At 29.9% G+C, this 14,119-nt stretch overlaps 1 protein-coding gene across 3 annotated transcripts in view; it reads left to right on the forward strand.

The window, feature by feature from the left end:
- LOC145255858 (sodium/calcium exchanger 1-like) overlaps positions 1 to 14,119 on the forward strand; it is a 628,006-nt gene that overhangs the window by 564,882 nt on the left and 49,005 nt on the right. For all 3 annotated transcript variants that reach the window (XM_080114626.1, XM_080114623.1, XM_080114624.1), the window contains 2 exons: positions 10,316 to 10,434; positions 13,504 to 13,603. In XM_080114626.1, coding sequence (XP_079970752.1) covers positions 10,316 to 10,434; positions 13,504 to 13,603 — 219 coding nt within the window. The remainder of the gene's footprint in view (positions 1 to 10,315; positions 10,435 to 13,503; positions 13,604 to 14,119) is intronic.

Below are 14,119 nucleotides of genomic sequence, written 5' to 3' on the forward strand. Positions count from 1 at the left end.
AAGACATTTCTCATTTGCTTATAAATTAGAAATTTCCATATCTATCCCTTTAATATATTATCTATCATATTTGCTTATCTATAATTCATTCTATCAGTGCAGTTGTTTAAAGTTCATGCCAACCTCTCCCATTTTTTCATTTAGGAAATTACTCTTTGTCAAAAAATTACTGCGTGATTTGTTTTTAATCAGTAGAAATCATAATTATCCAATTTTAATGAAATGTTCAGCATTTATATAACAACTTATATATTTTTTAAGAAATACAAGTTGTCAAATTTAAAATTATAGCTATTTATAAAGACAGGAACTTCAACAAAATTTGTGAGGGGGGCTGTTTCTTTTTATTGTTAAAAGTGACTTCATTTTTTCAGTTAAGGAGGGAAAAGTAAAATTAATGATCACTTAACCAAAATTCTAAAAGAAAACATATATACTTTCTAAATTGAATTGTGATTAAGTGACTGTTTTTGTTTTGTATTTAATTTTTAAGCATTTTTTTAATAAAGGAGTAAATATATATGTATAAAATTTGATCTATCAACTTGGTTCTGAAAACTTAAAATGGCAGATGAACTATTGCCACATTGCTCTAACAAGTTTCATAAGCATAATCATGAAAAGAATGACCAATCTATGACTCCTGTGTTATCTGAAGAAACATATCTAATTTAGATTCCAAAGTAATATTTTGGTAAAATCGAGGCTCATGTGACCAACTTGTATGATTTGAATTATACACTTGTGATGGTTTACTTCAAGGTCATCATGTAGTTGTAATCTTTTTTGATCTTAAAAAAAGAAATCAACACTGCATGATAGTCTGGAACAATTAAGATAATCCAAGATGATTACAATTGTTTTTCAATACCATGATGAAAATGTTGAGCCTTGCATTTCCACACTAATTTATGAAAACACTTTACAATTGGACCTCATTGGATTTCCCTGGTTCCAATTCAAATCAGCACCTATGCATTCCGAGAACTCTCTGCATTACAAAGCTATCAGTAACACTGCATATATTAGTGGTTTATAGACTAGGATTATTCATTTTCTTGATAATTTATATCTTCTATAAAAGCATATATCATTTATTCAATTTTTATATTATATATTTGTGCTTTATAAAACTATTTTAATTGCAGTGAATTTATAAAGCCACTGTTGGTCAAAGTTTTTATCCTAGAGTACTCCACACTGAACCCACCCTTGTGGCAAACTAGTCCAATACATCTTGCTTCAATGTACATGTACAAAATGTTCGTTTTTTTCTTTTGCCAATACGATTAAAATTCAAACAAATTTGTTTTCTTCCCTTTAAAAATATATTTGAAAACGTTTTAATCCATCCACGATTTCAAAATGTTAAGACAGTCACAAAGATGTAGTAAACATGAATTTTAGAATGTTAGCATTTTCTTGAATATGTTGTATTTTTGAACAGGAATGATAGGATTTTCTAAATGTGGTGCATAATTTAATCCAACTGATCGTAGCCATGAATCTGAACTAAAACACTTAACTATCTTGCACTTTAGAATCTAAGAAGATGAACATGATTTTTTTTTTAACAATGCCACACTGTCTTTTTAGGTCACATTAAAAAATTAATTCGCAAAATCTCACAAAGCAGTTTTGTCGAAGATACAATTGAAACATTCAGTGGAAACAATCGTTCTTCAAGACAAAATGAACAGGAAAAAGACAAATTTATCCGCAAAGCTGCTGCAAGTTCTTGGTCGCCTACCAGCAGTATGCCACCAACACCCTTGCAACGTAGATCAGGTCAGTCAATCACCAAATGCACCGTTAGAAAGACAACAATGTCAGAGCCTTCACTCCTCAACAACGTTTCCTCCTCAGTAATTTTCACTGGGTTTTTATTGATGCACACGGATTGAAACTGTCAGTTGTCAATAAATGATTTGTTTTCTTGAACAGATGTGAAGGAGCTGAAGGTTATTTTTACAACGTTTTAGCCGATTACCCTCCCTCCGACTTCAAGAGAATCTTTCTGTTGAACTCTGGAATCTGCACAGAATTTCAGACAGAACCCTATATTTAATCCACAAGTGTAGCATGTTCTCATTTCGATAGCCATGACCGAGTAGAAGTCTTAAATAATTCACAATTTGTTGTTAGTATTGTCCGTACTAAGTATTGAACCTTCAACCTCCAGAAGAGTTTCACTTATAACTGAATTGTACCTCATATTTTATTGGTTATGCCATGGGTCCTTGAGGTTTGCAAGTTGAAGGTTCAATCCACAGAGTGGGAAATACTAAGAATACAATTACGAATTACATAAGACTTCTACCTGGTCATGGCTGACAGAACGAGAACATACTACCTTTGTGGATTAAAGGATTTCATTTGAAATTCCATGCAGATTCACAACTTTGACAAGATACAACTGAAGGTCAGAGGTTACATCGGTCAAAATGTTATAAAAATAGCACTAAAGATGAAATAAGTACACTGAATAATTCAAATGATGCAAATTATCAGTTCTCATCTAAAAAAATTCTGCAAACTTTCTGTGATCCTGTTGACATGAGCAATTTTCTTTCCTATTTTCTTTATTATATACATTTAATAAATTTTGTCCTTTTTACCTTTTCTACATTGCCATTAACAATATTTAACTTAACCTACCCTCAAAATACAAATAGGTATTCCACCAATGTTGAGGTTAGTAGGGTTAGTTTATTTTCTCTGAGAGACACAAAAAGTTTGTGCTGATTTCTAGAAGAACAATGAAGTGGAAAAACTTATTTATGTTTGGTGTGCATTGCATTGTACACCCCAAACATTCAGTTTATCTAGTAGTCCTAAACATTATATATATATATATATATATATATATATATATATATATATATATATATATTAGTTTTATTATTTTCTATTATTTTTTGTATCAACATAAAATGTTATACAGAGGTATATAATATGTATCTATTTTCAGTATAAATTAAGACAAGTTCACATTTTAATCACAAAAATCAATGAGTCACCCCTCTTCAAAATTGAACAAAGGGCAAGGGAATAGAAGTCAGTCAGTTATATCTTTGTCTGAGAAAAGCATTGCTATTGGCTAATGAAAACATTAAGCCATGGGCGGGAATGACAATGAATCTACTTTGTTAGCTAGCTCAACTTAACATCATCTGTATATATATATATATATATAACCCTAGTAATGTAAATTCCATGCATTTTAGCCTGACAAGTCCTTATGGGGATGAAATGCGGAAAATTCTGTGTAGCTTAATTGCCATATATATAAAGAAAACCTTACCAAAACATACCCAACAATTATTTTGATGTACAATAGACTTTTCGGGTTTAGATATTAATTTAAATTCTAGAGAGATCAATTAAGATCAAAATAATTGTCTGGTATGTTATCCTTTATTCCTAAATATATGCTCTGTATGCAAAATATGACCTCTTGTTTAAAATATGGCATGTGATGTTATAACACTTTATAATTTTATATTAGAGCGAATTTTTCCATTTAAATTGGCATATTTATAATAAAAAAATATCTAGATTAATAAAATAAAAAAAGAATCCTAAAAACAATTTTATTAGATGTAAAAAAGCAATGTAAAGGTCGCGTCATTAATTTTGAAGACAAAAATTCCATTGTTAACAGTAATTGAGTTTTGGCCGATTTTTATTCAAATGTATAACATCAATTAAGAATATATTAACTCTTTACCACTAAATTGTATTTTCAAGTCACCTTTCAAAATGAAACAATATTTCTTACTCTTATGGCATGTCAGCCCAACTGGTCTTCAAAGTACAGGTCTATGCATGGTTCAACAAGTGAATGAGGGGTTTGTTAATGTAGGTGTGTCGGTTGCACACTAACTTCCGTCGTGTGTGAGTTTCATGATTACAAAATTTATTTATTGTGTAAAAAAAAAATTCTAGCAGTAAAAGGGTTAATATACTACTGAAGAATAGAAGTAAGCCAACTTTATTTCTTATTATAAAGCTCTGTTTGGAAAGATATATATAAAAATTCTTAATGTATATAAAAGCCTGTCTTGATTCAATTAGGCTTCCTGACCAAATGATTGGCGCATTTTTGGTCAGGAAACCGAATTGAATCAAGATAGGCTTATATATGCATTAAAGATTTTAGTTTTTAGTGATTTGGATGGTCTGATGCTGCCAGATTAGGCTGTCTGAAGATACGGACTTCCTGACCTAAAATGCATCGACATGTTTTTTTGTTATTTTTCGCTTTGCAAAATTCAGTCATGTTCTGCCAAGTCAAAAACAAAACCAACAATTTTCCTCCAAAACAACCAAACCAAACACTATTAATAAATATTTGAACGTATAAAGAACTTGTAACATAAATTTTTTCCAAACTTACTGAATATGGCATTAAATAACCCAAAAAGGGTTGATATGCCGTTAAATAGTCTTTGAGCAAAACAAATTTCAAGCTAGAATGTGTTAACTTTAACACTGTCTCACTCCTCCCTTCCACTGAAGATGCACACATCCGGGACACATCCGGGTGATCGAGCCATTATTCTGCATGGTTTTCTGTTCTAGGTACTGTTACTAAATTCTTTCGAAAATTTTCTCAAGCAAGTTCATTTGATGATCGATTATCTACACCAGTGGAGAGTTATCCCATGACACCTACAGGCTCATCTACGACCGACGCAGAGAGAGGAGAGAGGTACCTCTGTCGGCAGTCTGCATGCAGCAATCATTCCTTGTCAGTTATTCATCAATTTTCAGGTCAGTTGGACAGCAAACACACCTGCAATCAGCACACACGACTTGGATGATTCTTGACTTTGTACAAGTAGAGTCTCTCTACAATCGATTTTTGTAGCACATCTGCTTTTAGAATTAATTACACATAGAATATTAGATCTGCCATCCCTTATGCACTTAAACTTCTAGAGAATAACTTCTATATAAATGCAGCTAGGAAGTCTAACTTTCATGGAAATCAGTACAAAAATGTCTGCCTGAAAATACTTGAATTTTCTATTCAAATAAAAAGTTTTTAATTTTACTTTTCAATTTGCTATTGAATTTCTTTTTATTGTTGATATGAAAATAATGTAAATAATATTATATGCTTAGACAATCTGTTGCACCAAAGGTTTCAAGTTTTTTTTTTTTTTTTTTTTTTTTTAAAGATTTTGAAAGCATTTCTTCTGTTAAAAAAAATCATTTTTTGTTTTCAAGTTTTTTTGCCTTAAATTATTTTTTGTTGTTTTCTAACCTAATTTTAAAACTAAAAGAAATGCCTGTTACTGACTTTTTACACTTTTGAAAATTAGCCTGTGTCGATGAAGACATGGTATGGATTACGATGTGCAAGTAATTCTGTTTAAGACATATAAAATGGACTTTAATTTGTTATATTTTGTTTTATATATATATATATATATATATATAGTTTAATTTTTCTATATATTTATATACAATATTTCTTTATATATAAATTATTTTGTTTTATATGTATGTATAGTTTAATTTATATATATATATATATATATATATATATATATATATATATATATATATATATAGTCTTGATTTTTTTTTTTTTTTTCTTATGACTAGCTCCACTTCCTATTGTGGTTGTATTGAGTTTTTTCATTTTTTTATTTGGTTTGGATTACTATATAAATATTTATATTAGCTTTAAGTTTACACTTGTTTTTGTCTGGTAAACTATTTTCTGAATTGATATATGGCGGAGTTAAAAGAATATGATTGATTCTTCAAGAGGAGACTTATTGGGATAATGCAAAGCTCAAAAAATTGTTTTGGAGCTTCTATAGAGTATCAATAAAATAAGAAAATAACAATAGAAAAATATATTCTGATGTATATAGATTTGTTCGTTTATTCAATAGAAAATTATACATCAGCTAGGGGTACAAGATAAGTAACACTTTTTATACCACGGCATTTCGAAGCTTAATGCTTCTCATGATTATCAGCATTATGCTTCGAAATACCATTAGATTTACTCCTCCTACACCTCTAAGTGATGTATCATCCTTGTTGAATAAATGAATAAATTTATATACATGAGTATATATTTTCATTTTCTTATTTTATTGATACTTATATATATAAATAATATATTTGTATAAACTGTTGTCTAAAGTTACTGCCAAGGAAGACATTGAGGAATGATGTACCTAAAAATCTATTGATCGTCAAATGTTATTTGATTATTCTTGAATTTTATTGGAACCCGATATCCTTAACTATACAATAAACAACTATAATTATTTTTTTCAGCAATTCATGATTTATTGTTACACTCGTCATTAGAAAGACTTTCTGCTAATTAATATATGAAAAATGTTGATTCATTTAGCTTTATGCATGATTTAAAATTGTGTAAAATTTTCAAATAAATATTTACTAATAATTAGTAATTTGTTTTTTTTTTCTCTTGAGCATAAAATATATTTTTTTGAAAATCCATGGGTTAAATGATTTTTTTCATAAATTTGTTGAAATATTTGATTATAATAAACTTGTCAAGTATGTAACTTTACTTTTGTTTTATTGTGTTAACTAGTATGCTTCCATGTTTTCTGTTATAAATATTTTATTTATACTTGTGAATTTCATATATTACTTGAAATTTACAAATTTTAATAAAGTAGCAAAATTAATATTATTAAGTTATATTTTTCATATTTAAAAAGTATTTTTTTATGTTAACTACTAATTCTAATTGTAATGCATAATCTTTGTGAAAAATTTAATTGTTTGGACCTCGATTATTTTTATCATTTTTTTTCTGTAAAGTTGTCTTGTAGGTTTTTCAAAATCAGACCAAAATAAAAATCCGTCTAATATATCGTTAATTTATTTAACCAAGTTTATTTTTTGTATCTTCCTTCCACTATATAATTGGCAAGAATATATTTCGTTTTGTATGAGTTTCTTTCTGAAAATACTTATTCTGGCAAGGAAACATTTAAAATTGATATTTTTCCCTTGTTCATTAGAATGAAAGGGCAATAACAAAGACTTTTCTCCTGGAAGCATTAAAAATTATTGGCAAATCTATCTATACAAAAATTAATACATTGAGTAAAAAAAAAAACAGCATAGTTTAAAATATGTAAAACACAAAAATTAAAGGACATAGTTTCAGGCAGTGCTGGTGAGATGCAGCTTGTATTTTATGATCTGTTTATAGTTTTTGTTTTGTTTTTTAGGGGTTTGATTTGTACAAAACAAAAAAATTATCAGTAACCATATTAATTTGATGCATGAGCAAACATTTAAATGAATGGGGAAAATTGTGATGAAGTACAATTTGATTACATATTATTTATTCAGTATAAGTGGGCAATGCTGAGTAACCCAGCTAATAATTTATAAATGGTGTCTTTTAAAATGTCTTCCTTCTTTAACATTAGTTAAAATATTTTTTGCTAATGCATTGTTTTAGTTTTAGAAAATCATTACAGGTCGATATGTCTTTCCAAAATAAATGGCATTTTAAGGAAGTGTATTTATATACTACATTAACATTTTACTAAATTGTGTTATATTTATACACGGCTGAGTGCCAGATATCCAGAAGTTAATACATTGAATTAAAAGGAATCTATATATTAATATGATAGCATGTGATGTTCTGTGTATCACGTTTACATATTTTTGTTCCAAATGACTGCTGTTTAATTGTTATAATGTTCCATTTCTTGTAATAATTTTTACCAAGAATTCTTTGTAAGTTTTGGTTTCGGTTTTGATTATAGCTGAAGAAATTAAAATCGTATATCTATATATATATTTTTTTTCTTCATAAGTTTTGGTTTCGATTTCTATTAAAGCTGATGCACCCAAGTCATATCGATATATTTTTATTTTTGAAATCACAACTTTATAATATATAAGAATTGATAGAAAATTAACTTTTTAATAATATATACGAAATCTGCATGAATTAAAAAAAAAAAAAAAATCCTATTTAGTGTATTACGACCGGGCTACGCTGGACGTCCCTGCTAGCTTAGAAAAATACTTTTGCAGATTTAACAAAAGACTTACAATAATATCAGGGCATCTACATTTACGCTGGACATCCACAAAAATCCAATATCAATATAATCTAACACTAACCCTGTCTGCTGTGGAATTTCCACAGATACCGCTAGTTAAATAGTAATGGATGTCAGCTGCTGAAAGACTTTTCTTGAAGCATTATTTAAGTGAAGATTGCCAGGCTCAGAGTGTCTAGTTGACAAAGGAAAGAGAGGATGTCTTTTTTAAAAGTTTTCTGACTGCTCTGCAAATCCATAAAAATTTTTGGATGATGTTCTTAAAAGTTCCAATTGAAATCATTCACCCTCGAGTTTGATTGGGCATCATACGACCAAACAACCTTGCTAAAGCTGCTCTCTGTCAGAGAAAAAATGTATTTAACTAAAATGAAAAAAATTGTGATGAATAGGGTTTCCTATTCTGAAACAAATATTGCATATGTTATTTGATAAATGAGCAATGCTAATTAACCCAACTTATAAATAAATGGTGTCTTTTAAAATGTTTTCCTTCTTTAACAATAGTTAAAATATTTTAGATTTAGAACATCATTCATCATTATAGGTCAATATGTCTTCCCAAAATAAATGGCATGAATTTTAAGGAAATGTATTTAGATACTACATAAACCAATAATAAATTTGTTAAATTCTGTTAGTAATGAAAACTCTTACTTGAAATGTTAAAATGTACTAGAATTTGAACTTTTATAACCTGGAATAGCATGTTAGAGTAATCCAATTCTAAACTATTGGATAATTTATACAAGTTATTTTTAAGTTTGGCATAAGGCGAGAAATGTGATAAAATTTCTGGCTATCATTCGTAAGCAAATAATAGTTAAAAATTGGTACAAACTTTTAATTTTGTGCAGCATATAGAGTCCAGTCACATGCAAAGGAAAAGAAAATGCCTGCTGAGTCTAATTAAATACTGGTGGGTCTGGTGAAGTAACAATATTTTTTGTTACCCTATATGCAAATGAGATGCTGCCAGCTTGGATATTCAGAGCTAGGGGTGGTGTCGTTATTTTGGGCAGCAGTGTAATGGCTTTAACCCTGAAAATTGTCACGTGAAAGTACAGAATACTTAAAAATTTATTATTTAACCAGAAAATATTTTGTGTAAATGTATTTATTCACAATGTCAACAGGTAATGAATGCTGTAAAATTATTTCAGCATTTAAGACTTTTAAAAACTTGAGGATGTTGAAAAGGTCTATGAAGTGAGACATTTTTAATAGAATGTTGCTCATATTTTGATTTGGGGATTTTTCACTTTATGGTAAGTTGTTCAATGACCTAAACTGTACATCTCCCACCAAAACTACCTCGAATAAAAAAACAAAACAAAAAACTCCTGTTATTGCTAAATCTCTCTCAACCAAAATGTTACAAATGCTAGACACATTCTCAATTTTCTCTTGCTGATCTATCTGCCTTACATAGAACTACGAATTATAAACTATTTGTAGCCCTTAAGATGACAGTTCAAATCCATCTTGCTGCATATCAGTTTTTTAGGGGGTGGGGGGATTTATGTTCAACATACAGGTGACTCTGTTATTTACTTCAGGGTGATCAGCATTGCTCATTATATAAAGATTAAAATAAAGAAATTTCATAAAGCTTCTTGAGTTTGGCATAAAAATTCACAAGTTCTAAATGTTGCATTTAGTGTAGTTTCTTTTTTGTTTGTTTTTCTTTTTCTTTTTCTTTTTATGAAAATGCCATGAATGAAACAAGAAATGATAGTTGGATGGATTTCAACCCAGCAAATAACAGTTCTTTTCCCTTTTTTCATAGCATGTGAGAACTAAAGGACAAAATAAGAGAAGTAAGAGTCATGAGGTTACCAAAAGTAAACCCAATGTCCACTTACTTGCAATTACATCAGCCAAAACAATATAAGAACTAAAATACAAATAAGCATTCAAATAAGCCAAATTATCAATCCACGCTGCAAAAATTATGAAGCATAAAAATATCCAGCCTATAAAACAAATACTAAACTGAATATAATAAGGTAAAATACAAAATAAAATTAATAAATTACTATAATTCTAATGATGTTGGATAATATTAGCTGGAGATGTGTAAGGATATCTCTAAAAAGTCTAAATTCTTTCCAAGACAATGAAGTGAGAAATAAAATCTTTTTTATGTCTTTTGCTACCATTTTTTTTTTTTTTTTTTTTTTTTTCCAAACTTTTAATAATTTTCATTTCTCGTTTTTCAGGAAGCAGCTCTGGTAGTGTTGTAGAAGAAGATGACCCTGTTTTGGCTGAATTAGGTAAACCCCGCCGTGGTGAGAACATCAAGATCACAATCCATATTATTGAGAGCACAGAATTCAAGGTTTGTTCACTTTTTTCCTTATCTCCCAAAAAGGAATAAGGGGGGGGGGTCATTCTTTCTGGATAAATTTATTTTCAAAAGTTTTTCACATGAATCAACCATAATTAAGAATTTGTTTATTTTTTTTGCTGTTAGAATCTGACAATATTTGTGAACATGCAACAAAACAAAGGACAGCAATTTTTAACGACCCCATAATTATTTTTTGGATAAAAATGTAAATTTCTATTATTGAAACTATTATTCTCATCTCGGTTGTTATATTCACAATATTATTTTGTAATTATTCATTTATTTCACAATTATTTTATATTTATTTAAAATCATTAACACTTGTAATTATTTACCAGTATACACAACATGAGACTTTGATGACATGGTCACATTAAAAGAATGGATAAGAGTTCTTGGATATTAGCTGTAAAACAAGTGAGGTAGTGTTAGATAGCAAATGGGGACTTGCAAGAACAGCGCCCAAAAAGGATGCGAGGAGCTGAATAGTAAAAGTTGGAAATTACCTGATTTCTGCTCAGGAGAAAGTTTTTCTTTTTGGCCTATGACAACTGAATAGAACAGATGCAAAACGTCATTGTCCTAGGTAGGAAGGCTGGGATTGTCTACACAGGTGGCTAAAAGTCAGTCTGTCTAAATATCTAAGTAACCTCTCTCACTCTGATTCATTTCTTCTGAATCTATCTTGTACACATGCATTTCTGTTTTCTATACTCGTTCTGTCACAGATAAAACATTAAGACTAAACCAACGTGGTTTTCAATCAACATATGACTTTAACAGCATTGCTGAATCCTGGGTTTTGACTGAAGAAGATGCACAAATCTATAATGTTTATGTACCCGTGATGTTAATAGTAGTCAAGTATAAGAATCCAGATGCAAAATTTCAATTCAGCCATAATTTTTTTTTAATAAAATTGAGTGAAAATAGAACTTACACGACTGAATTATTAAATTTTTTTCCAGAGTTCAAAGTCAGCACCAGAAAATATTTGAAAGTTTAAATTGAATATCTTAAATCTCTTAAAAATAACGTTTTCATTTTAAAACTTGCTTTTTACAAAAAGGCAGACAATTTCACATAATTGGTTTTTATAATGCTATGACATCATGAGGAAAAAACAAAGATTTTTTTTATATTGCACTAAATTGCTTTCACAGCATCGGTAAAGTCTGCACTGAAAATAATTTTACTGTAATCTTGCTGTAAAGTTTCTTGTTCTGCAACTCTGATATTTGAGGAAGCTGGGGTAAGTTTTCACAAAAGCAATAGATTGGGAGCAAGGATGGCAATAGGCACAACATATATACTGGATGTGATACTATACAATTCTTCTACCCCCATAAACAGAATTCTTGAAGGAGACTAGCTAGGAAATGAATGAGATTTAAAAGACCAGCTAATCCATTAGACTCCATAGACCAGTGATGACATGACAATTATCTGTTAAATTACTGAAAATCAGGCTTGACTGTTTTGAGTTTCCTGAGCCATCATTGTGATGCACTTACAATTCAACCAGCATAGATGTTGAGGATAGACATGAATTCCAGGTACATTTTGACAGTAGAGAACCATGTCTTTAGTTTACTGCCCTTTCTCACTAAGTAGTTAACAGCTTAGGAGCTATTATTATAGGAGCTGATTTTCACATAAACAATAACGCTATCTCCTATAATTATCTGTAACAAAAGGATCCCCAAAGAAAGGAAAACAAAGCCTATAAGCAGCATATATGTATTTGTATGATATACATTGTTGAGTGTAGGTTATCAGAATTATAGTATAGAAAAGAGTTGAATAGTAATTATAAATGTCGGTTAAATGGGATGGAGCAGTATATCATAAAGTGAAGATAACCATGCTTAGTGTCTAGTCAATAAGTTGCAAAGGAGAGTGTGTACATGTTTCTTAAAAACTCTGATTGCTCTAAGAATCCATATAGGTTTCTGGATAGAAATTCTTAAAAGGTCCAATTAAAATTACTGTACCCTAGAGTTTGATTGCCCATCGTGCGGCCAAACAACTGTACTAGAACTGATCTTAATAGGAGAAAAATATCAATGTCTATGACTGCTACACTCTCAAACCCTTTGTCAAGTCATGTAGGTTGAGAAGATGAGGTATATTTCTAAATATACAAAATTGCTTCATATGAAGTCTTCTGTGTCGGAAGGAACATTTGCTCGCTTTCCAACAAGTGTTCTCACCATGACCAAATGATTAAATTCAAAGAAATTAATTCTAAGTAAGAATGATCAATTCATCATTATAATATTCAGTTTAGAAATTAACTTGCAAACTAACTTATCTCTGGCCAAGTCTTTATTCATCCTTCTTTCTCTCAAATCCTTCCTCGTCACTTTATACTGTTTTCCTTAACCATCTATGAACTGAAGCAACTACTTCAACTATTCTACATCTGTCATCCCAAGAATTCTCGTCTATTCTTTTGATGTGACCAAATCAACAATGTCTCCTCTTCTCCCTATATTGTCTACAATATACACATCTCCCTAAATTGTCTACATTTAATTTTCTTTTAATGGCATCATATTTAAGCCTGTCTTAAGTCTCACATTAGAAATCCATCATATGGAGGGTAGAAAGTGGATCTTTAGTTTACTTTCAACAGCCTCGTAAATTTCTGCTCCCCTTATTTTGTCCTTTGATCCTTGTATTCTATGAGCAATCTTTCTGACAAAGGGAGAAGAATTGCTGTTTTCTGGGTTGGAATCTATCCATATAATTGTCGTTGGCAAGTTTTTTTTATCTTGAAGTGCTTTTTTTTTCTTGTAAGCCCCTACATGAAGTGGCTTCATGCCTTGTCTGGAGTAATATCCATAAAAAAGTATACTCATATCATTTCTCTCCATGTAACATCCTCAACCCCCACTAGCCAGGTTTCACTTCCATCTGTCAGTACACACCACACATATGCCTGATAGACTTTTCTTTTTGATTTTTATTTACGTTTTTTTTTTCTTTTGTGACCATTTTTTTTCTTCTAATCTTTGAGATTCTTGTCATATTCTTTCCTTCTTCCCTTTACAGAGTGTCGTAGACAAATTGCTGAAAAAAGCTAATCTGTCTTTGGTTGTTGGCACTTCTTCCTGGAGGGAACAATTTATTGAGGCCATTACCGTAAATGCAGGTCAGTAGATGGACGCATCATTTCTCTTTCTATTCTCCACATACCTCTTTTGTGATCAAAAGAAACAAATGAGAAAGTTATCGATTAAATTATATAAAAAAAGTTGATTTCTTCTAAGTAAGCATTACATTTACTCATTCCAAAAAACAAAAATGTATGGAACCAATTTATGTAAATTAATTATACATTCCTTTTAAAATATGTTTTACAATGCATCGTTCAAGTTTAACCATTCTTAGAATAAAAGCAAAAACACACTTTTCTTAAAGATAACCGAGACAAAAAGATATCTGATGAAATTTTCTGATACTTGCCTACTAGTTTTGGAAAGCATATTTTATTAACTATTATTTGTTGTTATCTATTAAATGAAGTATTTCAAGATGTTACAAAAATATTTCAAAATTGTCTTTCTTAATGACAAAGTTCGATTCAGTAAGAGTTATCGCCCCTTAAAGGTGTAAAAAGATAGAATGGTGGCACTGGTGTATAATCTGAGTAGCTGTGGAGTTAAGA

The sequence above is a fragment of the Euprymna scolopes genome, chromosome 31 (genome assembly GCF_053919585.1).
Source record: "Euprymna scolopes isolate OS-2025 chromosome 31, ASM5391958v1, whole genome shotgun sequence".
NCBI classification, from domain to species: Eukaryota; Metazoa; Mollusca; class Cephalopoda; order Sepiida; family Sepiolidae; genus Euprymna; species Euprymna scolopes.